The following is a 24,452-nucleotide window of genomic DNA, read 5'->3' on the forward strand; positions in this document are numbered from 1 at the left end:
CCTATGCTGCAGGGGGGCACCGACATGATCCACTGAACGGTGCCTCTCACCCTTCTTCTCTTCTCTTCTTCCCTTCCTCTCTTCTCCTTTTCAATTTTTATTTATTATAAGTATCTCATAGTCATAATTTTTTTCTCTTTTGTGCATATTTGCAGGCCGTAAGCTTGCGGAGTTGTATGAGTAACATCACTCACTGTCACTCTAGTGCACATCTACCGGAGAGTCAGGGGGCTATCGAAAGGTTCCATCAGACTTTGAAATCCATGCTCCAGACATACTGTATAGAGTCAAATAAAGATTGGGATGAGGGTGTTCATCTTCTTTTGTTTGCCGCTCGTGAGGTCGTGCAGGAGTATCTAAGCTTCAGTCCGGCTGAGCTGGTTTTCGCACAACACTGTGAGTGGTCCTCTTAGGCGTCTCCAGAAAAAAGTGAGGAAAAACGGCAATATGTGTGACAAAGTTAGTAACTTTTGTTTTAAACGTCACTGTGCTTGTGAGTTGACGAAGAGAAACATTGCTGTTGTGCAGACAAAAATGAAGACATGGTTTGATCAAGACGCACGGCTGAGGAGTTTCAGTCCAGGCGATAGAGTGTTGGTATTGCTGCCTATTCCTGGTTCAGCTCCACAGGCTCGATATAGCCGTCCGTATGAGATCAAAGAGAAGCTGAATGATCGTGACTATATGTTAAAACACCAGATCGCAGAAGGCGAAGTAGGTTGTGCCATATTAACATGATTAAGCCGTACTTGGAGAGAGAATGTGTCCCTTTGTCTTCTTCTAAGGAGAATGTTAAAACTGATCTGTCACTGTCCAGTACCGACTCCACTGATGCGCAGAGTTTTGTTGAAAGTGATGCCGCTGGTCTGTCCACTGCTGTCATTCAGGGACGTCTTAAAAATTCTGAAATGTTGTCAAGACTTGATTGGAGTTTTTCTCATTTGGATGAGCCGAAACGTGAGAATGTGGTTAAATTAATTGGGTCTCATGTTTCTTTGTTTTCAGACATGCCTACACGTACAAATGTGCTTCAGCATGACATTGATGTGGGTGATTCGTCCCCGATAAAGTAGCCTGCTGACCGCGTGAATCCAGATACGCGTCGCCGGTCGCAAGAACAGGTTGACTATATAGTGGAAAATGGTATCACTGAACAAAGCGGTAGCTCTTGGAGTTCACCATGCCTTTTAGCTGGTAAATCAGATGGGTCTGATCGGTTCTGCACGGACTTTCGCAAAGTCAATGGGGTCACTAAGCCTAACTGTTATCCGCTTCCCCGGGTTGAGGATTGTTTAGACAATGTTGGCAGCGCCAATTTTGTGTCCAAACTTGACCTTTTAAGGTTTATTGGCAAGTGCCGCTTTCTCCTCAGGCGAGAGAAATATCTGCGTTTGTGACACCCGATGCGTTCCTGCAGTATACCGTGATGCGCTTTGGCATGCGCAATGCTCCGGCTACGTTTCAACGCTTGGTCAATACAGTTCTGTGTGGGGTTTCTTGTGTTACAGTGTCTTGTGCTGGCCCCCTTTTTTCTCTTTTGTGCATGTTTGCAGGCCGGAGCTTCGGGAGCTGCGTGCTGGCCAGCGCTCCGTCATTGCTCTTTATTTTCATAGTTCCGAACTCAAAGTCAGCATACATGGTGTTGACTAGAACTACAGTAACTATACACAGCCCTATTTAAACCTTCGGTTTCTGTGTTTGTCAATTCTGAGCTGGTATTTTAGTACCAATTTAGTACCAATTTTAGTACCAATTAGAACTTTTGGTCAGTACCTCTTTTCTGAAATTGACTCTTAGTCTAAGAGTGATGTTTAATTTCAGATTTATTATGACTGTAAAGTGTGCAGTAAACATTATTTCCCTTTATAGATCTTATTCCACAGATTATTGTGACAGAGCTCAAAGGCCCCCAGCAGTTTAAATCTAACTGACATAATACCTGTCATTAAGTAGCAAATTTAATTTCATATAATCTTACACAAGCCCTCAGTGGTTCTCAACCTTTTTTTTTAGAACCACTGAGGACCCCCCTCCCCTTATGTTCTTGAAGAGAAGTTGCTAAAGTCTTACATGCACATGTATGATTTTGCGCTGCCCTGAACAGACTTGCTCACTGATGACTGGTTATGGTGCTCAGATGCCACTGCATGTGTGTTGGTTTCATGGCTTGGTTTGGCAGAATCTCCCCAAATAAAAAACACAAGAGGCTGATCCCAACATGATATATTCTTGTTTGTAAAGTCTCTTTTTGCCGTCTGTTTTCTTTTCCGGAGGCTCAGAGTCTGCTACGTTTGGAACAAGCAGTCTTTTTTTAATACGAGCCATCATCGTCTACTTCTTTTTGTTACTGTGCTTATCGTGTTCTTCTTTGTTTTTGCTTTTATAACATTATTTCAATTTCAATTTGAACTTTGAAAGTTAATGAGTGTTCCCCCAACAGCTTCCTACAAATATTTAATCATAAAAGCATTTTTAAGAAGGTCTGGACAGTTCTGTTGAGGACACAGCTCCTTGTATCACGGTGTGCTGAAGCAGGGAAACATGTAAAACATGCAGGACAGGGGGTTGAAGAACACTGCGGAACACTGGTATACATCATGAAGGACCTTCAGAAAACAATTTTTGGTGATGTTCTGTTGAATGAACTAAATAAGTGTTTCACCTGAAATGAAATGTTAATTTAGTTTAACAATATAGATGTGGCTTCAACATTAGTGTTTCTTGACAGGTGATGCTGAAGGACATGGAGAACAGCAAGAAAACCCTTGAGGAAGAGCTGCAGAAGACATCAAAAGTGAGCCAGCAATATATGTCATGTGGAGACGCATTGTGCTTTTTATCTTTTTAGATGTTGAAGTCAGTTATTAACATATTAAAGATTTATTTACATTAAGTTGAATATAAATACTCACAGACATTATTGTTATGCTTGGTGGAAATTTTAAAAAGTTGCACAAATAGTTTTGATTTATCAAGATGGCACATATTTGCCACGTGATAGTTATACTGAGCCTTTACAATGTTACAAACGTTACTGTTATAAATAAGACTGTGGACCTCTCTACCAATAAAAACTTTTTTTACGCTGATGTGCAACAAAGGGAGTGCTTTTTTAAGTATAAAGGTTATTAATAATTGTCCAACAATAGTTATTAACGTAAATAAAGTATCAAAATGAATAATCCAAATGGGACACCACCTGAATATCAGGAATTAATAACTAAACAGCACAATAGGTCTCACAACAACTATTATTCTATGCATGGCAGCCTGTCAACCTGACAACCAGACGCCTCTTCAGGCACGGTGATGGACGGGCAGGCCTTAGGCTGGTAGCTTGTCATGCTAAAGTAGGAGCTGTGGCCTTCACAGCTAGGGCTGGGATACGGTTAACTCACGATTCATTATTCAATAATCGCAATATGTGGCTCACGATAACCATAATATCACGATACACGATATCTACGATATTCGATATATTGTAAGAAATTTCATCAACGATATATCACGATCTATGTGACTGAAAAAGAAAAAAATACCCATAAAAAGGAAAAACTGTAGTGATGCATTTATTCAATGCCAAAACTTCATACAATGTACAAAGAAAGTGCATTTGTACAGAGCCTCACTGCCTACTAGGCTTGTAAATGTAAACACTGTACAGCTGGACAAATTAAAGTGCATGAACATTAATAACATGTTTTATATAAACCAGGACAGTGCACTGCTTTGTTTCTAATACTGAAAAGTCAGTAAGCGACTTAATTTTGCATAGAACCTCACTACCTCCTAGTCTTGTAAATGCAAACACTGCACAGCTGGACACATGCACGTGCATGAACAATAGTGCGGTGACAACCCCGTAAATCCATTATGTGTGTTGTAATAAAATATCCATATTTGCCTTTTATTATTTATTGCGACAGAGAGCGCAACAATATATTGCAATATCGATTTTTTTCCCCACCACTATTCAAGGCTCACAGGCAGGACGACGTCTGTGTTTGACTTGTCGAGGGAGAGTGTGAAAGAGTGGGGGAAAGGGAGAAGGGGGGAGCCGCTCTTTAAAGCCAGGCCTGTGCATCATCAGGTCAGCCAGTGTCATTAAGAGGGTTTTTCTCCAACCAAAAAACTGATGTTAAGCCTTTCTTTGTTTTATCACATCACTGTGGCCCAACATTGACAACACGTCACGTTGTCTGGAAAAGACAGTTTGATGTAGAACAATTAATTTTAAGTGAATGTCCAAATGAAGGCTGAATGTAGCTTTGGCTGCTACTGTATAGAGAAAATTACAACCTCAAAATACAGCTACAAGTTTCTTTCATCTTGAATCATTACATCATAAAATACAAATCAAAGACAGACAGTGGGCTACACCTCCAAATTTGACATCCACGTAACTTCCAAACAGATTGTCTTATCAATTTTTTTTTCTTAATATTTTTATCCGGATTTTTTTTTCCCATTTTATCCCCCAGTGCTCCTACCTAAGTCAGTCCTGGGCATTTCTCCCTCTACCAACCCCGGTAGGTTCTACACTGAGCTCAGGTCTCCTCCTTAACCTGAGGAGTGAACAGCAGCATCTTTTCACCAGACAGGGTGAGGATTCTCTGGCCGGACGTAGCGCGTGGAAGGATCACGTATTCCAGCCAGATCCTCCCACCCCATCTGGCGCCCCGGTTGGCCAGAGGGGGCAGTGTAGCCGAGGACTGTTGCATGTTTTTGTGAGGAAAGCTCACATTAGCTACCAAGGGAACACGGGGAGAACATGCAAACTCCACACAGAAAGATCCTTTCACCAACCCCAACCAGGGTGCTGAAGTCATGGGGGAACTTAAAATGCACTGCGTCCCCGGCAGGAATTGAACCCAGGACCTTCTTGCTGTGAGACTTTTTTAAGGAATAAATAAAAATGATGGGAAAATAGACAGGAATGGTATAAATGGGTGGGATTGATTGCAGACCTACCCACAAAGAAGAAGAAAATTGAAATCTAGAGATTTAAAGGGGACCTATTATTCTTGCTTTAACATATATAAAGTGGTCTCCCCTCAGCCTGCCAACTCAGAGAAGGAGGAAAGCAACCAAATTCTGCAGTGTGTGTACAGCCGCCCGGATGATCCGTCCAGTGTCATGTGACTTCTACGAGCCGTTCAGATTTGCACATTTCCGTTACGTAACCAAAATGCAAACCACACCCACAACTAAAAAACCGTGTAACTGCATGCGAGCGTCCGACTATCGTAGCACTGCGTGACATCGGCCCTCTGTCCATCTCCAGCAGCTGCCACTTTATTGAGGTTTTTGTAGTGAAATGAGGAGGAATCATAGAGATAACTTCTCATTTCAACTAACTGGATCAGCCGTTCCTCATCCGTGACCGTTTCCTACAGCGCTTTCAACCGGCTTTCAATGCGAGCGACGGGAAAAAATAGAAGCAGGGCTTCGGACAAATGTTCAGCTCAAAACGGCGCGTCGCTGCGGCCAGTTAGGACAGTAAGAAAATAAAGCAATGGAATTGATTTTATCGCTGACGCTTGCTTGCATCAAATAAAGGCTGATTTATGGTTCCGCGTTACACCAACACAGAGCCTATGCCGTAGGCTCTGTGTTGGTGTAACGCAGAACCATAAATCAGCCTTAACTCCGCCGGCCGGAGCTTCCACCATTTTTTCGTAGCGATTTATCGCGTCATCGTGTCAGGCAGCCAATCAGCACAGAGCCTCATTATCATAGTCCCACCCCTTAGAATCCCTCATAGAGAAGGAGGTTAGAAACAGTAAAAATAAAGACATGGCCCAGAGGCTGATTTTCTAATTTATGTAGAAAAAACAATCAAAAGCTTGTTTTTAAGACATTCAAGGCCTATTTAAAATATACATTAAATGCCATAATAGGTCACCATTAAGGAAAAATTTGAATTTGTAATTCCTTCTATCACCAGGGAAGCTGGTATAGAGTTATGCGTAAGAAGGATAAGCTGTCACAAAATACGTAGGCAAACACCACTACACACAACCCAATTCAGCTCAAATCAAAACTGTCTGCCACACTCAATTATACCTACTCACAGCAAGTTAAGGTGACTCAAACCACACAATACATTTGCCAAATGGCTACTATACCACTCAGCCCCTCCTTAACGCAGCCAAAAGCATAACATGAAAAATAAATAAACAAAAGATGGCCCGTTCATTGACTAGTTAAAGCAGCACAACGTAACTTTCAGGTTTTGTTGAGTTTGGCGGCATCTTTTGGACAAAAGCGGTATTGCTTTACCAGAAAGAACACTACGTTTCCCATGAGCACCAGCGCGTACTGCCGGAAAGATCCTGTCCCGTCGCGTGCATAAGTTTTGATAGCGAATGAAGACGGGACAGACTTTCAAAACTACTTTTCTGATTCACCAAGTGAACAGATGGAATGCAAAAAAAGATGTTAAACTGCTGGAAAGGAACTGGAATTTACCGGGATACCTTAAACAAGGAAGCCAGGGAGCAGTATATGAAGAAAATAATGATTATTAACGGTTTGGATCCATATGAAATCCCTATCAAAGAATGGAGCTCCTCGTCGGAGCTCCACTCTTTAGAAAGGATTTAGTAAGGATTCAGTTCTGCAGAACCCACGTGTTAGGCTACCTTGTTTAGGAGTGTTTGGCAGCTGCTTTGGTAAATGTTTGACTCGCCATGTGTTTCAATAAATTAGTATAATAGTACAACATACAGTACATGTTTTGTATCACTCTTACTTCTCTTTTCTTTTTTTTTGACTGCTATATTATGCTGAAGAGGCTTCGAGACGTGAGAAATATTTTTGTTTTCCTCGTGAAATTAGTTAATATTTTTTCCTCAACAAACTAGTTTTATCTGAAGATTGGGGTTAATCGCACCGCAGAGAGCTGGCCAGCAACTGTGTTTAGCTGGAGAAGTGGGGAATAAAACCCGTATGAATGATCCGACCCGGTCTTTGTGAGTGTTTGTTTGTGGTTTAATAAACCCGTGTTTTGATCCGACCCGTCTGTGTGAGTGTTTGTTTGTGATACTGTGTGGAAAGTTGTTTGGTCGTTACAGCCACGATCCAAGCGAGCTGACGACTCTTTCACTTTCTCTCTGTTATATCAGATACTTGGCCTCCGTGGTTCTGCCTCCGAGCAGGAAAGCAGTGAAAAGTTAAACCATTATTGATCTTTTCCCCACGTCTGTTATGTGGAGCTGCTGCAGCTACAACACAGTAACGGGTTACCAGCTTCTCCTGAGCTCTGCGCTCCACGCCCCGCCCCGCCCGAATCGGGAAGGAGGGGGAAGTGACGTATGCCGTAAAGCAGTCAAAGCCGTAAAAATTTGCAGTTTTTTAGTGTGGCAGGGTTCCTACCATGCACCTCAAAGTTACATAGTGCCAGTGAAGGCGATACAGACCCCTCAGACCATGACAGAGGTTCATTAAACCTGTTGGAAGTTGATGTACCATCACAATGATGATGATGAAATATTAGATTAAGGTGGAAAAGTTACATAGTGCTGGTTTAAAGGCACAATAAAATATGTTGTCTGGGAAAACCAGTTGTTGGCTCCTCAAATAATGTCCTTGTTTGAAAACTAAAAGAAACAAAAGCACATTGATATACAAAAACAAACTTAAAAGAAACATTCTATAAAAACATGTGCAATATATATGAAAGTAAATATACCTTGCTAGACTGGGACACAGTGCCCTCCCCCAATCAGAGACATGCAGGTGACTGGAATCTTGTTCCTTGGCTGATGTGCATAAACAATCACTCCAAGTTTTAGTCCCTCACCAAACGTGAAGAATCAAATCAAGCACCAAACAAAGGCTGCCCTCAGCTGCACAAGAGATCCATGAGGTAAAGCTGGATCTCTTATCTCTTAGACAGCAGTGCATCAAGAGCCAGCTTTCATCAACTGCTGCTATAACCAAATGAACAAGGAACTGTCTCAGGAAACCGTTTCGGTGCACCACAATTAGGGGTGTCAAATTAGCACGTCAATTGTGATTAATTAATTGCAGGCATATTTAGCACGTTATGTTTTTTTAATTGCTTAATCTATTTTTGAATCTCTAACTTTACTTTTTCTGTTTGCGAGTTGCCTTTATGAAATCTGTGTTTGTGCTTGAGTTGTGGGTGGAAAACAACGGTCAGTCCCACCTTGAAGTGGACTCTGATTGGCTGTCCCTGTGTTGGGCGCGTTTAGCTACGCTGGTTTCTCCCATCGTAGCTGGACAGGCCTGGGGGGAGTAGCGGAGAAGAGAAGTGAAAAAGAAGGAACATGTGAAAGTTGTTGGTCCAGTGAATGGAGAATTTACATTCTTAACACCATTTATAAAGGTAGAATGAGAGTGTTCTTTGTGGAAAGGACTTTGCTCACTGCTGAAGCAGCTCAAGTTTATCTACCACATAAAACCAAAGCACCCGGTCGCGAGCGCAGCCACAGCTAATGCTAGCAGCAACGGTGTTACCATAGCAACGCTCTTCCCCAAACTGAACTTGAGGAGAACACCGTGCGCATGCACACGTCTGCGACAGAGAGGATGGCAAATGTTCTTGCCATGTGGATGTAAATGACTAGGACTGTATCTGTTCAAGTCTGTTAAAAAATAAATAAATTACTTTATAAAGCCACTTTTTTGTTATATATCAATCGTTTGATCTGCCACAATAATGTAATGAATTTGAAAACACTTCAAGTTGAGGGCTTTTCTCAGCAATTTTTAGGTGAGATAAGGTGAGATAAAAAAAAAAGAGTATATTAATTAGATTAATTAATTACAGATCTTAATGAATTAATCTCTCAATTCTTTTAATTGCTTGACAGCACTAACCACAATACAGAGTAACATTTGTTTTACAGCATTTGTGTAAAACACATGCCTCTTAAAACTTCCCTGCAGACTGTTTTAAACATCAAGTCAAATATGTGGTTGTTTGCATGGCACTGACAAAGGTCATTTACACTTATGTGATGACAGTGTCAATGCAGAAAATGTCCACTAAGATGAAGTGTAGTCTCACTGTATCACAAGCTGTTGTCCTTCCCAGAAAGCCTGTGTGACGGTGGAGGAAAACACCCGTCTGAAGAGTCGTCTGCAGGCAGCTGAGAGTGAGGCGGTGCCGCGGCAGGTCAGCGGCGCTGAGCAGGACTATGAGGAGGTTATCCAGCTACTGGAGGCCGAGATCAGAGACCTAAAGAACCAGCTGGCCAGCAATAGGCAAGCACGAGGAGAACCCACTAAGGTGAATTGAAGCATGTACCTATTTCTGATACATATTATTTTACATAATACATTACATTACTCTCTTTGAGACAGAGAGTGGTGTCGATTTTATGTTCTTTTTTTTAAACCCTTTGTTTCTCTTTAAAGAGTTTGGTATCAATGTTTAAAAACTATTGTGTAAACTAAAGGGGCCATATTATGTTTTACACATTTTCTGACTAGAGTTACAAAAATGGGTTTGGGCCAGAGGGCCAAAGTAATTCCCGTGTACATATGCAGCAAAACCTCTTTATGAGTGTACAAGAAACAGGATTGGTAAAATCTTGAGCTTGCAAGAACTTTGCAAGATCGCTGGCTCTATCACACGGTCTTACATAAAACACCAAGTATTTTTTTCATGAGCACACTTGCCTCGGCAGGAGTCTCCCCTTTGAAGCCGAAACAAGCAAATCCAAGCATGTTTAAGAAAACCAGCAGCTACTGGACCGACAGTTTAAAACTGACAGTTTAAAACTGACTCATGCCTTACACCAAACATTTGCTGCTCTTTCATGTGGCGTTAAAAGCAGCTTTCCCTTTGCCAGGGACACTAGCCAAACTACAGAGTCCTATAGCGGTGCCTGTTTCCATAGATGTGCTACCTAGGTATGCTACCCTGATCTGCTATCTGTGGCTTTCCATCTGAGGTGGCAAATCTTCTGAAGGGTCTTTAACCTGAATTATCAATGGAGATGGAGCCTGATACCATAACTGGTGTGTTCTTCTACTGCTGATTATTTGGCGATTTGGGTGAAATTTCTTCTCCATCTGAAAGGAAACTTTGCTAATGATGTTGGAAATGAAAAGTCAGATGGAAGAAGAAAATGAAATGCAGTGTTATCCGAGGATAATGATTCAGACTCTGGCGTTACTCTCAGGGGGAAGTAATGGAGCTAAACAAGAGACTGACAGCCATTGACTCCCAGTTGAGGAAGTCGGAACTGAGCAGGAAACACCTGGAGATCTCCAACAAGAAACTGCTGAGCTTTGCTCAGGTATCTCACTGGACACACACACATGATCAAATCACATCGCTAACCTTGTGGAACTTCATCTCACACACTGTCCTGGTGCAGTGACATTTACTGATGAACCAAAAGTGCTTTATCTTCAAGCGACTGATTCAAGCGACTGATTTCTTATATTTCCTCTGTGTCATTTCAAGGCAAGGCAAGTTTATTAGTACAGCACAATTCAACGAGGTGATTCAAAGTGCTTTAGAGACATTAAAACATCACATAGTAGAAATAAAAAGCACGATTTAAAATTTAAACAAAAAAGAAAGAAAAAAGAACAACAGATAAAATAAGATGAAATCAGCAGGTAAAATATGACTAAGTTTTGAAACTCAAGCTTAAAAGAACCAGTGCAGATTCTGAACTTTACTCAAATGCACCTGAGAACAGGTGAGTTTTCCAGCTGGAGACCTGCTAATCTATGACACTTTAACTGCAATTACTTAAGCTCTTTTGAACTGTTTTCTGAGGCTGTTTTGTAAAGTTTTGGAACTTTTAAAACATATGATAAGAAAAATCTCTACAGAGATCTGGTTGGAAGTTGTTGGACCTTATAAGGGTGTGTAAAACAACTCAATAAAATGGAATGGAATATTCACAGCCAGAAAATTGTAGTTTCAGAGAAACTTGTTCAGCCTGGGGTTCTTTGTTTTGATATTTTTATTAGGGGGTAAGGCACAGTTGAACAGGAATAAACAAAAAAAGATATACAGTCTACCTCCTTTTTTTTTTTTTTTTGGATTAAGAACAGAACAAAAAATCCACACAAAATAATGACAAATACATTAAAATTATTATATTCTTATATATAAGTAATATTTAAGTATTAAAGCTAAACAGTATGAATTAAAAAATAGATGAATAAAAAGGGGGAGAAAAAAAGAAAAAAAAAACCCAAGGCAAAAAAAAAAAAAAAAAAACCCAAGGCAAAAAAAAAAAAAAAAAAACCCAAAGCAAAAAAAAAAAAAAAAAAAACCCAAAAACAAAAGAAAAGTAAATAAAAAGGAGGAAGAAAGAGAGGAATGAGAGAAGAGAGGGAGGGGGGGGATCCGTCAATCAGGAGGCAGGGACTGGAGAGAGTGGAAGAATGTAAGAAAGGGAAGCCACTTATTATAAAATTTGTTGCAACTACCCATCCATCCATCCATCCATTGTCCACCGCATTATCCGAGTCCGGGTCGCGGGGGCAGCAGTTGGAGCAGGGATCCCCAGACTTCCCTCTCCCCGGACACTTCCTCCAGCTCTTCCGGGGGGACTCCAAGGCGTTCCCAGGCCAGCCGAGTGACGTAGAGCGTGTCCTGGGTCTTCCTCGGGGCCTCCTCCCGGTGGGACATGCCCGGAACACCTCACGAGGGAGGCGTCCAGGGGGCATCCTATACAGGTGCCCGAGCCACCTCAGCTGGCTCCTCTCGATGTGGAGGAGCAGCGGCTCTACTCCGAGCTCCTCCCGGGTGACCGAACTCCTCACCCTATCTCTAAGGGAGCGCCCCACCACCCTGCGGAGGAAACTCATTTCGGCCGCTTGTATCCGGGATCCCGTTCTTTCGGTCATGACCCAGAGTTCATGACCATAGGTGAGGGTGGGAACGTAGATCGACCGGTAAATCGAGAGCAACTACCCTTCAGTGAATATTTAATCTTTTCCAGCTTCAGAAAAAACATGGTGTCGTTAAGCCACTGGGTACTAGAAGGACCCTTAGTCGACTTCCAGTGGAGAAGAAGGTGGCGTCTTGCCAGTAAGGAAGTAAAAGCCAAAATGTCTATTTGATTTGAAGTAAACCGGCCATGGTCCTCTGGGAGCCCGAATATGGCAACATGGGGGGAGACTTTTATATTCACCAAGAGTATTTTTGACATGGTGTCAAAATAATTCCACCAAAAGCGAGAAAGTAGTGGGCAAGAGTAAAACATATGGGTTAAATTGCAGGACGAGGCATGACATTTGTCGCATTCGTCAGTGACACTGGGATAGATCTGTGAGAGTCGAGCTTTAGAAAAGTGGACTCTAAACAGTACTTTAAACTGTATAAGTGTAAGACGAGCGCAGGATGAACTTGTGTAAATTTTTTTAAGAGCAGCGTCCCACCAGTCATCCTCCAAATTTAGATCCAGTTCATCTTCCCAGACAGCCCTAACTTTAATAACTGGAGAGAGATCGAAAGACAGAAGGTCATCGTAAACCTTAGAGATCAGTGATTTTTGAAGTGGATCATGGCTTAAAAGCACCTCCCACTGTAGAGTCGGCGGAGAGGATGGAAAAACTGGAAACAAAGCTTTAGCGCAGTGTCTAATCTGAAAGTATCGAAAGAGATGAGAAAGCAGGAGATTAAATTCACCTGAGAGATCTGCAAAGCTGCGAAAGATACCATCCTTGTAAAGATCTCCAAAACTTTTCAGGCCCTTATTATGCCATATGAGAAAGGTTGAATCTGTAAGCGGAGGTCGAAATAAATGATTGTTCAGTAATGGAGCTAAAGTAGATGCTAACTTAAATTTGAAGTGTTTCCTAAATTGATACCAAATTTTAAGTGTGGAGTGAACCACTTGATTATTTGTAAAGACAGAGAGGTTGGATGTAAGTAGAGCAGGTAAAGAGGATGAAATGCATGACTATGCCTCCAATTTACACCATGGCATATTCACCGATTTGAACCAAAATTAAATTTTTTGAATATGTGCTGCCCAATAATACAGTTGGAAATTGGGAAGTGCCAGTCCGCCATTGAATTTACATCTCTGAAGCAAAATGTTCATTTTAACTGCGTTAATTCTTCCTATTAACGAAAGAGGTAAGCTTTTCCATCTATGGAGGTCAGATTTAATTGTAGACATTAAAGGTGAGAGATTAGCAGAAAAAAGAGAGCTTAACGTTCTGGTTACGTTGATCCCAAGATACCTAAAGCCGGAAGGACTAATCTTAAAAGGGATATCTGACTGTACGAGCTGTTGCCGAGTCATTAATGGGATAGCATTCACTTTTAGATACGTTCACTTTATAGCCTGAGAAAGACCCGAATCTCTGGAAAGCAGATAAAATTGAAGGAATGGAGAGGACAGGATCCGAGACATATAACAATAAGTCATCAGCGTAAAGTGACAGCTTAAATTCTGTTCCCAATTGGGAGATCCCAGTAAAAGTGGGGGAGGACCTCAGAAAGATTGACAGGGGCTCTATAGCTAGTGCGAATAATAGGGGAGAGAGGGGACACCCCTGTCTGGTGCCACGGGCTAGAGTAAAAAAATTGGACTGAATGCCATTAGTGGAAACGCTTGCTTGTGGAGACGTGTAAAGGAGACGTAGAAATGAACCCATTCCCCAGCCCAAACTTCTTCAGTACAGTAAATAAATAGTCCCAAATGCCAAAGTCAAATGCCTTTTCAGCATCGACCGAGATTACGACTTCAGGTGTTGTGGTGACAGTTTTAGAGTGAATAATATTTAAAAGTGTCCGCACATTAAAGAATAACTGTCGCCCCTTAACAAATCCTGTCTGTTCATTTGAGACAATAGTTGGCACAATGTTCTCCAAGCAATAAGCCAAGGCTTTAGCAAGGATCTTAGCATCTACATTTATTAACAAAAGAGGTCTGTATGAGCCGCAGAGAGTTGGATCCTTATCTTTTTTTAAGAGGAGACTTATGGAGGCTTGCCTTAAAGTGGGAGGGAGAGTGCCATGTTCCAGTGATTCCTTATAAACAGCATGCAATAAAGGGGACAATTTATCCTGAAATTTAAAAAAAAAATCCACTGGAAATCCATCAGGGCCAGGAGCTTTGTTATTTTGCATACTTCTCACAGCGAGATTAATTTCTTCTACCGTTAATGGCGAGTCAAGATTTTTAGCAGCATCGGAGCCTATAACAGGAAAGTTGAGGCTATCTAAGAATGAATTCAATTCAGTGGAACCCTCCAGGTTCAAAGTATTATGAAGATAAGCTAATTGGTAGTAGTGTTGTTGTTGTGTGTTTTTGTATGCGTGTACTTTCCAGTTGCATCCTAGATGGAGATTCAGACGTATATAAAGAGGAATAAAATGAGTGAAAGACAGAATAAATGGCGGTGGGATCCTGATGCAATGAGCCTGATGAATCTTTTATCTGAAGGATCATACGTGAGGCTGCCTGGCGACGTAACTGATGAGCCATGAGCCGACTTGCCTTGTCTCCATGTTCATAATATACGGAGCGTGATCGTAAGAGAAGTCGCTCTGCGTCATTAGTGGTAAGGAGATCAAATTCAGTCTGTAAATCGACACGTTGCTAAAGAAAACTGGGAGAGGGGCAAGTAGCAAGTTGTTGGTCCAATTTTGTGATCTTAATAGAGAGTTCTTGTAATTTGGCTTTCCGGGACTTATTCAAGTGAGCAGAGAAGGAGATAATTTGTCCCCGCAAATATGCTTTTAATGATTCCCACAGCAGTGAAGATGAAATTGGTTCCATATCATTTTGATTTATAGAGATGTAATCATCAATTTTAGTTGTAATAAAATTGGTGAACTTATCATCTGAGAGAAGTAATGTATTGAACCTCCAAGATGTTGAGTAGCGTGGCTGTGAAGAGAACTGAATATCCAAAGAAAGAGGAGCGTGGTCGGAAATCACAATAGGATGATAATCAACAGACAGTACTTTGGGAATTAGTTTAGCATCAATAAAATAATAATCAATCCGAGAGAAAGATTGATGCATCTGAGAAAAGAAGGAATATTTTTTGGTACGAGGGTTATAAAATCTCCAAGGATTGGTGCAACCGTTCTTGGACACAAAACCTGAAAGAGACCTCGACATTTAAGAAGGAGTCAGATTTCGTGGGCTGGAGCGGTCTAGTTTGGAGTCAATTACGCAGTTCATATCCCCGCCAATTATAAGAGGACTGTCGTTCAATGAGGGGAGACATTCAAAAAGCTTGTTCATAAAGTGTGGGTTGTCAAAATTGGGGGCATATATATTAACTAATAATATGGGAATATGAAATAGCGTACCCGCCACAATTAAGTATCTGCCGTTTTTGTCTGAAATCACCTTAGAAGCTGAAAACTGCATTGACTTACCAATTAATATAGCAACCCCCCTGGCCTTAGAGTTGAAATCAGAGTGAAACACCTCAGAAACCCAGGGACATTTAAGTCTGACCTGGTCTTTGGTGCGCATGTGGGTTTCCTGAAGGAACACTAAGTCAGCTTTAAGACGTCTCAGGTGAGCAAATATTCTCGATCTCTTAATTGGACTCCCCATGCCTTTAATATTCCAGCTCAACAACCTCACAGAAGTACCAGTATTAGTGGCCATATGTTAAATTCCTAAAGATAGAGATGTACCGAATGCGGATCCCCAAGGAAGGAAAGGAAAGAAAGGGATGGAGGGAGGAAAGAAAGAAAGAAAGAGGAAAAAAAAAAAAAAAGAGGGGAGAAAAAAAAAATAAAAAAGGGGGAAAATTGAAAACAACAACAAACTTAACCTACTGAACCCCCCACGCCCCAATTGCACTTACAACGACCCCATCCCCAAACGATGGAGAACCCAGTGCAAACTCCAGAAGGAGTCAGATCCCTGAAAAGAACACTTACGGCTTTAAGCATAACTAATAACTAACAAGCTTCGTGTTGAGCTCCTGCAAGCCCAGCAACATTAACAGAGAGGTACAACCAATCACGACCAAGTTAAACTGAAAACCACATACCGTGTATATATGGGAGAAAAAAAAAAAAAAAAAACCCGACACTGATGAACTGAAAAAAGTTCAACTAGACTTTGAGCGACGTGATGAAAGCGCTGGCCTCCTCTGCCGACCTGAACTCCCTTTCTGCGCCGTTGTGAGTGATGCGGAGGCGGGCGGGGTACAGCAGACCGTAGCGGATCCCCGGGATCTCGCGGAGCCGGCGGCGGACGTCATTAAAGGCGGCTCGGGCACGGGCCGTCTTCTGGGTGTGGTCGGGAAAGACAGAAAAAGTCAACTCTCCGCACGTAATCCGTTGCTGAGCCCTGGCTCGGCGCAATATGTTCACACAGTCTGTATGATAGTGCAGACGGGCGATGATGGGACGAGGGCGCTCTCCGGGCTTCGGCTGGAGGGTGCGGTGAGTGCGGTCCACGAGAGGCTCCTTCTCGAGCTTGAAAGCCTCCTTGAGCAGAGAGGGAATATCCGTAACAGCAGAAGAGGTGAAAAAAATCTTCAGGAATTCCCACGATCCGTATGTTATTGTGCCGGGATCTCGCCTCCAGATCCTCGCATTTATTATCCAGCCTTATCAGTTCAGTTGACAGATGCTCCACTTTAGCCTGTAAGGTTGTGATGTCATCGGTGCAGGATGAAAGAGATGTTTCCATTTCTTCAGAGCGCGCACATCAGACTGGATGTTTGTAATGCTGTTTGATAATTCCGACTTCACCGCTTGCAGCTCAGTCTTGATGCTCGACAGGTTCTCATTCAAGGCAGCCTGAAGCTCCGCTTTGAAAACAGCCGCCATCTCAACGCGGAGTGATGCGAGCAGCTCGGCCTTAAAGTCGTGTGAAGGAGGAGCGGCCCCGGCGGCCTCGGCCAGGCTGGACGGGGGGTCACCACGAGGCGGGGATGCGGCGTGCGAAGAAGGCCGCGGCGGTGGTGCGGATGGTTTGATTTTTGGAGGCATTTTGGTCGGCAAAAATACGGGGCCAAAGTAGAATAATGAAGGTCGGGAGAAATAAACCGAAGGAAGATGAAAAAGCTGTACCAAAAATAGATATTCTTAAAGGTTGTTGCAGGAGCTCAAAAAAAACACGTCCTATTCCATTAGTCGCTACACCGGAAGTCCCCCAGCCTGGGGTTCTGTATCTTGTTTCACAATGATTTCAGACATCAGACAGGATCAGGTTTATGAAGGTGATTATGCTGCTGTGTAGGTTGAATTTGATATGAGAACTTGTATAAAAAAAACATAGCCTACATATGATATGACTTTGAAGACAAAAGTAATATGTGAAGGCATGTAGGAAAACGCATCAATGACCATGTGGAGATTTTCCCCACTGAAAATGTTCAAACTGCAAGTAATTTATTAATTCATCTACAATTATTTAGACATTCAGTTAATTCCCCTTTTTGGACTAATAAAGTATGTTTGAATTGACGAATGACCAGACAGAGGAAGCATTACTGCCACATAGACAGTAATCAATGTAAAATGAATGAATTACACAATATGCTAAGTACAGTCAAAAACAGGTAATATGTCCATCCTTCGCATAAACTTCAACACACAATTCACTCACTCAGATATAACTTTGTAAAATACTGTCCAATGATGCATAACTAGAAGCTGGAATGGTCTTATCAGCCACAGACACCAAATTAACATTTTTTTTCCTGTTACTCACATTATGCTCTTTCATAGATGAAATGGAATCCTCTGGGATCGCTCAGCTTTCACAAGTCAGCCCTTTACAGACTAACAAAGTCAGCCGTATCTGGAGACTTCAGTAGAACTATGATGACTACTATGATTGGGCTCAGTATCACAAAGGTGGTTGCTACAAGCAGCTATATTTCTCAGTCTGAATTCTGACTTCAAATGTCAATTTTTTTTTTACTATCACTTTCTTTCCATTTTTTCTTTTAATATTTGCTATATATTTTTAATAATTGCTTGGGGGTTAGGCTCTGAGTATATGAAAAGCAGGGAGAGAAAATGTATATTGTAATAGACACTATTGAAATGAAATTGAAATCTAATGTTCTTAAGTAGATATACTGTGGAAAAGGACAGACATGAAGGCAGAAGGGAGGCCTTGGCAACCTCGCTCTGATTGGTCGACCATTGGCCGAAACATCCAGGGCACAGCTTAACCCTTGCTGCAGATTTGTGTGCTCGTTGGAGCAAAAGTAAACGATAGACTAGACGTTTTGAACTGTACTTGCACACTACCAGTCAAACCTTTGGACACAACTACACAAATATGTCCCAAGGTGGGAGTGTAAATATTATTTTTCACACTTGTAAATGTTGTGCCACAAAGGGGGTGCTGGTTCAGTTATTTAAGAGTTATTAATAATCGTCTTACGATAGTTATTAATAATGAATGAAGAAGATTACTTATCAAAATGAATTATCCAAATTAACCCATCAAAACGGAGCACCACCTGACTGATCAGTAAAATAATAACTAAAACAGCAAAATCAGTCTCAAAGTAGTTGTTATTCCCTACGTGCCAGCCTGTTGCCAGGGGGGAGTTACAGAATAACAGTGAAGGAAGGAGTCCGAGCACAGACCCTTAAACCAGCAGCTGTGACAAATATGTATAAAATAAACACGTGTGTGTGTGTGTGTGTGTGTGTGTGTGTGTGTGTGTGTGTGTGTGTGTGTGTGTGTGTGTGTGTCACCATGGCTGTTCATACACGTGGTGAGGCAAAAGGAAAGATGGCTGACAAAGTCACGTGGTCACTGAGTCGGAGCTTCTCAAAACTACGGGAGGTTTCTCCCCCCAGGTTACTGAAAGTATCAGAGGCCTGATGGTCGGGGTACTAACTTGTCCGTGTGGGTTAGTAAGAAGGAAAGGAAAATGGTCACAATATAATACGCCTGTAACGACCGCCGGTCTGCATGAGAGACCGCCGGCATGTTACACCAATCACACCAACCGCTTTTGAAACTGGCGTGATCTCTCACCCCCGGTACCTTTATGGTTCTGCTGTTTCCCACTCAGGAGCCGGTGTCTGGGGTTGAACCCACAACACTAGCTCTAAGCTCTGACGGGAAACACGAGCACCAACCGCTTCAGTAGTGAGAGAACACGTTACACAAACGTAACGACCGTCGGTCTGCATTAGAGACTGCTGGCGCATCACACCGTAATAAGCAGACAAACAGCAGCAACAAACACCGCTAACCGCTTTAAACCAACTGCCCAAACACAAGCCTCTTACTTTGAGATGCCCTGGAGATGATCGATGGGGTCCTAGGATTATTGGAACTCCTGGTTCTGGTCCCGGTCCACAAGGTACCGATGTAACGCTCTCACTGGTGGTTCAGTGTGAGCGGCTCCCGTTCCCTGTCTCTTTCTGCCTCTGTAAGACGGATGATGCAGCGCCGCTTGCAGCCAGGCTGTTCCCCTTTCCTGTTCGTTCTAGCTTGGTCATGTCATCTTGGTGCGCACGGTCCCTGTCCCGCTTGTTGGAACGTTTGTAACTCCGTTGTAACGCAGGTGGGCGCGTGGGCGCGTGGGCGTTAAGGAACACAGCTGGCAGGATGCTGATGCTACTCACGCTGATCAGTGATGAGGTGTAGTCTTTACAAGACATAAGGACAGTAGACGTTTCACTTGCGCTGGAGAAACTCGGAGAGAGAGCAAGATTTGGGAAGCAGACCAGCGTTCCTTAGTGAACAGCTGGATGGTTACGCTCCGCAGGGGGTCCTGGTGAAGAGCGGCTCTTTTCATCAGCTCTCCTCGTCTCTGAGCATGTAGCATTTGTAGCTCACGGAGAGCTCCGTGGAAGAGCTTGGAAGCCCGGAAGAAAAGAGGCCTGGAAGAAAAGAGGACGAGGTTCTGGAAGCCACTGCTATTTAATAGGGGTGTAACAATATATCGTGCCAAGAAATTTTGCGATACAAAAACGCCACGAAACGTGTCGTGGAGGTGACAAAGTGTATCGCGATATTGGGTTATTAATATTAATCTATTGTGTTGACTAGTAACGCACATCCGACCGCGCGTGGTGACCGCGCCTCGACCCGCGGACCAAAATCTTCCTCCGCTTAGAAGAAAGTAGTACCTTTTTGCGGTCCCGATCACGGGACTCTAGCGGGGTTTTGAGCTCTGAACTTTTAAGTCTGGTGTAGAGTTAAGCCTTACCTTATTAAATTAAACCTTTTTCGGGTCGTGAGTAGGATAAACACGGGAAAACTTCTTCCGAGTTGGAGTGTACTTTAATGTCCACTCAACAGCGTAGGATTTTAGAACATCAACACAGCACCTAGTGCCGTACTGTGGCGTATCACTCCGCCCAATCTAAAACAGACTAATCACTACAGATAAACTGACTAGTGTCATTATAGTCCCTGATTTACATCAGAATATAAAGAATATATTTATAAAATAATGAACCCTGAATTACCAAAATAACCTTCTTAACAAAAATAAATCTCCTCCCACACTTATAAGGTGAGCATGAATGAATCTTTTTTATCATGTAAAATTGTATGTAATTATTTACTTTTATTTATTTATTTAATTTTAGTTGTTAAATTTCTGGAAAAGAAAAAAGTCAAATCATACATGAGAGAAACTATTCAGTTTGTGGCTAAATATTTGTACTTGTATGAAACTGAAGATGCATAATGCAAACCTGACATTTACTTTTAGTTCAGTTTGTGGAAAATGGTTGGCCTGGCTTTCTCTTTAAAACTTAAACAGTTATAAAGCATTACAAACTGTAACAATAGGGCAAATGCACAGCATTGTTTTTTATTTTGTGTCCTTCAAATAAAATACAATTTTTTCCAGTCATATGTTCCTCATGCAAGGTTGTTAAAAAAATACTGCTATAATATCGTATCGTATCGTTATTGTGACCTCAATATCGTGTATCGTACCGTATCGTGAGATTAGTGTATCGTTACACCCCTACTATTTAACCACCAGCACTTTTGCATCAGCAGCGCCTGCGGACCGATTCACTGTCCTTACTGTCCGCGCGAGACCTCAATCCCGCCCCCTTTTGACACCTCTACGTGCCTTAAACTGCAAAGCCCGCTGGCTGGGCTTTGGAATTCCTTAATTTCCTTTGTTTTCAGGCCATGCAGTCAGCTGTAAGAAATGGAGGCTGGTCTCAGAGTGAGGCCTCCGAGCTGGGCCTTAAAGTTGAAATTAAGGCTTCTCATGTTCACATAGGACTGTGGCCCAACATAAATATTTTTTCTTCACATTTCATTTGTGTAAAAAAAAGTTATTTCATTATTAAACATCTTTTTCCTTTTTTTCCCCCCATAACTTGTAATTCTTTACAATTTTAGCATACACATTCATATTTATTTTTTAACAAGTTGCAACTGCACACCTCACTTCAGGTTTACAAGCTTGTGTGTTTTGAAACAAATAATTCATCGATAGGTGAAAACAATTTGATTCAATTTAATTGAAATTGTCACTGAAGAGAAATGAGACAATCAGCATAGAATGTTTGTATAAACCTACAACACCAAGACTGCTCTGTATCTCAGCAAACTGAAAACGCCTGACTGACTTTGTTTGTTGGTCACTGTGTTTCGTAGATGATGAAATGCAATGTCATCCATCTATACTTCTTTGAACAACTGGCCCTAGGGTATTTAAGAAGTACCCAGAAAACAATTTTTGGAGTTTGTGTTGCAGGTTGTGCTGTCCCAATATATGACAACAAATAAAACTGCACTGTCCTTCGAATACTTAGAGAACAAAGGCAACATCTTGCTGCAAACATTGGAGGACCTAGGCTGCCCTGGTCTTCTCTACCCTTTAATTTAGACAGCCCAAACTGTTGCATCCCCAATGTTCTGGCTATTTTCTTCAATATAGCCACAGCCCCAGCCTTAGATGAGTGGTTTTAACGCACCTTGGTTGTAGATCCAGATCCAGTCACCATGCAGCCAGTCATTGTGTGAAAACAAAACTCAAAAAGTACCCTAAAAATTCTTAAGCCAGCACAAAGTGTATGTTCTTGTTTATGGGAAAGAAAGACGATGTATGGGAATTCTATGGTGACATTCTACGGTGAGTTGTGGTTAAAAAACTGTGTTTGCTTCTCAACTAAGGCTCAGACTCTATTGTCTGACAAAAATGTTCCACTTCCCTTTGTTAACTGGCACCACACCCACAATTACCATGGGTGTGGCCAAGCTGTCACTTAGTGGCCAGACTGCCAATCAGTAGCCAAACTGCCAAAACAAATCAATAAACTAGAACCAAAAATATGGGAAGTGGTGAAATCATAAATATTCCTTTAACAAAAAACATAAATGCTGTTCTGGCTCCTACACCCAATCTTGTATGTGCAAGTAAAAGCCCATGTGGTTCTCCAACACATTCACCTCTTCTGCCAAAATGAGACACATAGTAGTGTGTTTGTGAGTCACTAATTAAGCTCACTAAGTGAGTCAGATTAATCCATAATATTAATATATTATGGGTGAATCTTTAAGTGTTTTCTGGATTTTACTTTTGCACGTTGAACCATGTTGAGGCATTGTCACACCATTGTGACGTGAAGCTCCAGCTTCCTCCCCCTGCAGGGCTCACACCTTTGAACTGGCCTCAACACAGGCTTGAACCACGGGAATGCCATATGACCAAGTTCCTTACTAATCGATATAAACTCATTTGGTCACAGACTTGAACCACGAGAACACCCTATGGAGTAATTTACAACTCAGTGACAGTCATGCCAAATGCCCGATAACGGCATCTGGCCACAGATCACATCGGACTGTAAATTGCATTTGTCTCTCACCTTTGGCCTTTTGTGCCTTGAACTTACTGTATAAAAGTCATGATTTCAAACCATTCGTGGTCAGCACACCGACCCAGACACGCTCTGCGTAGGTCTGCTCACCGCCGGCTTACTGAATAAAACTCACTACACCACAGCGGACTCTGAACTGGATTTTATATTATTCTTCAACAACCATAACCACTGGAAAAACCAACAAGCATAATCCTTGCAGCAGATACTGCACATACAGAAGACCTCCAGGAGGGATTCAAGCACCTGTGATTTGCCCCTTGTCTTAAAACATGTCTTTTCAATAGGCCTTTTTATCTCGCAATGTTTTTATTTTAGAATTTAGGTCTTAAAAAAATTGCATTATCGAGTAAATAAATGTAATGTGAATGGAAAACATGGTTATGACTACTCCTATGGGTTTTAATTCTGTTGCATCACATGAGCCTCTGCCCTCCCATTGATTCAATTCAATTCAATTTTATTTATATAGCGTCTAATACAACAAAAGTTGTCTCTAGACGCTTTCCAGAGACCCAGAACATGAACATAAACCCCCGAGCAATTATTACATAAACAATGGCAGGTAAAAACTCCCCTAGTGGGAGAAAAGCCTTAAACCAAACAGTGGCAAGAAAAAAAATGATGTTTATGCCGCAGCATAAATTATACATACATCTCATTGACTTCATAAGCAGCAAGTACCAATGCTGTAGTCTGAACACAGAAGTGCAACAATGGTGTGTCCTACGTGAAATAATTGTGAAAAGAAACAGGGGCAGAAAAGGATTAGCACATTATTTAGAAATAAATCCAGTCATTCATCCATCTACTCGGAAGACATCGCTGGAAGACGTGTTGGTGTGATGGAGAATATCCTCAAAATATTTCTCCACAGTCTCATTGCATCCCATATCAATGTCAGTAGCACCCCACCACCCACCCTTACTACACATGGTGCTGGTGAAGTTCTGCTTCCCACCTGAGCCTCTTTACTGTTTCTCAGATTCCTCTTGGCTTGACCAAACTCATGCCCCTCCAACCACCAAGGCTGCAGTCCACTGGGCTTGCCGGTTCCTCTCTAGCTGCCTCCGAAGTCCCACAATCTCGCTATAACTCCTACTCAAGCAAATTCTAAGTCACGATGGCCCCGCCTATGGTCGCCTCTGTGTTTCGCTCTCTGATTTTTTTCTGCTTTTTGTTTATTTTTCCTGTTTTCTGCTGCCCTTCACGGGTCACCTTCAGCAGAGAACAATTACTTCATATTAGGAAGTCTTCTCGCGGCACATCTTGCCCAATTTTCTCCGACCCGGACAGCATTAAGGAGATTTTGGTCCGAGCAGCAGCTGCTGTTTACCGGCTCTTCAGGAGACGCAGACGGGGGAAACGCGCTGGAGCCCTCGTGCGGCTGAGAGAGAGAGGTTTCCGAACCGCGCTCCCCTCCATCCACCTGGGGAACATACGCTCCCTTACAAATAAAATAGATGAACTTCTTATGCTCATCACAAAGAACCGGGATTTTGGAAAGCCACCGTCGTTTGCTTCACTGAAACCTGGCTCAGTGATCTGATCCCGGACAGCGCAGTATGGCTGCCGTGATTCCAGCTCATCCGAGCGGATCGCTCGGATGGAAAGGTGGCGGGATCTGCTTCTATATAAACGAAGTGTACGGATGTCACAGTGCTAAAAGACTATTGCAGTCCTCACC

The 24,452-nt window shown here is 42.3% G+C and overlaps 1 protein-coding gene across 3 annotated transcripts in view; it reads left to right on the forward strand.

The window, feature by feature from the left end:
* si:dkeyp-72e1.9 (syntaxin-binding protein 4) overlaps positions 1–24,452 on the forward strand; it is a 261,457-nt gene that overhangs the window by 227,342 nt on the left and 9,663 nt on the right. For all 3 annotated transcript variants that reach the window (XM_061712521.1, XM_061712522.1, XM_061712523.1), the window contains 3 exons: positions 2,729–2,794; positions 9,065–9,259; positions 10,158–10,274. In XM_061712521.1, the coding sequence (XP_061568505.1) occupies positions 2,729–2,794; positions 9,065–9,259; positions 10,158–10,274 (378 nt within the window). The remainder of the gene's footprint in view (positions 1–2,728; positions 2,795–9,064; positions 9,260–10,157; positions 10,275–24,452) is intronic.

This window comes from Cololabis saira, chromosome 21 (genome assembly GCF_033807715.1).
Source record: "Cololabis saira isolate AMF1-May2022 chromosome 21, fColSai1.1, whole genome shotgun sequence".
Lineage (NCBI taxonomy): Eukaryota > Metazoa > Chordata > Actinopteri > Beloniformes > Belonidae > Cololabis > Cololabis saira.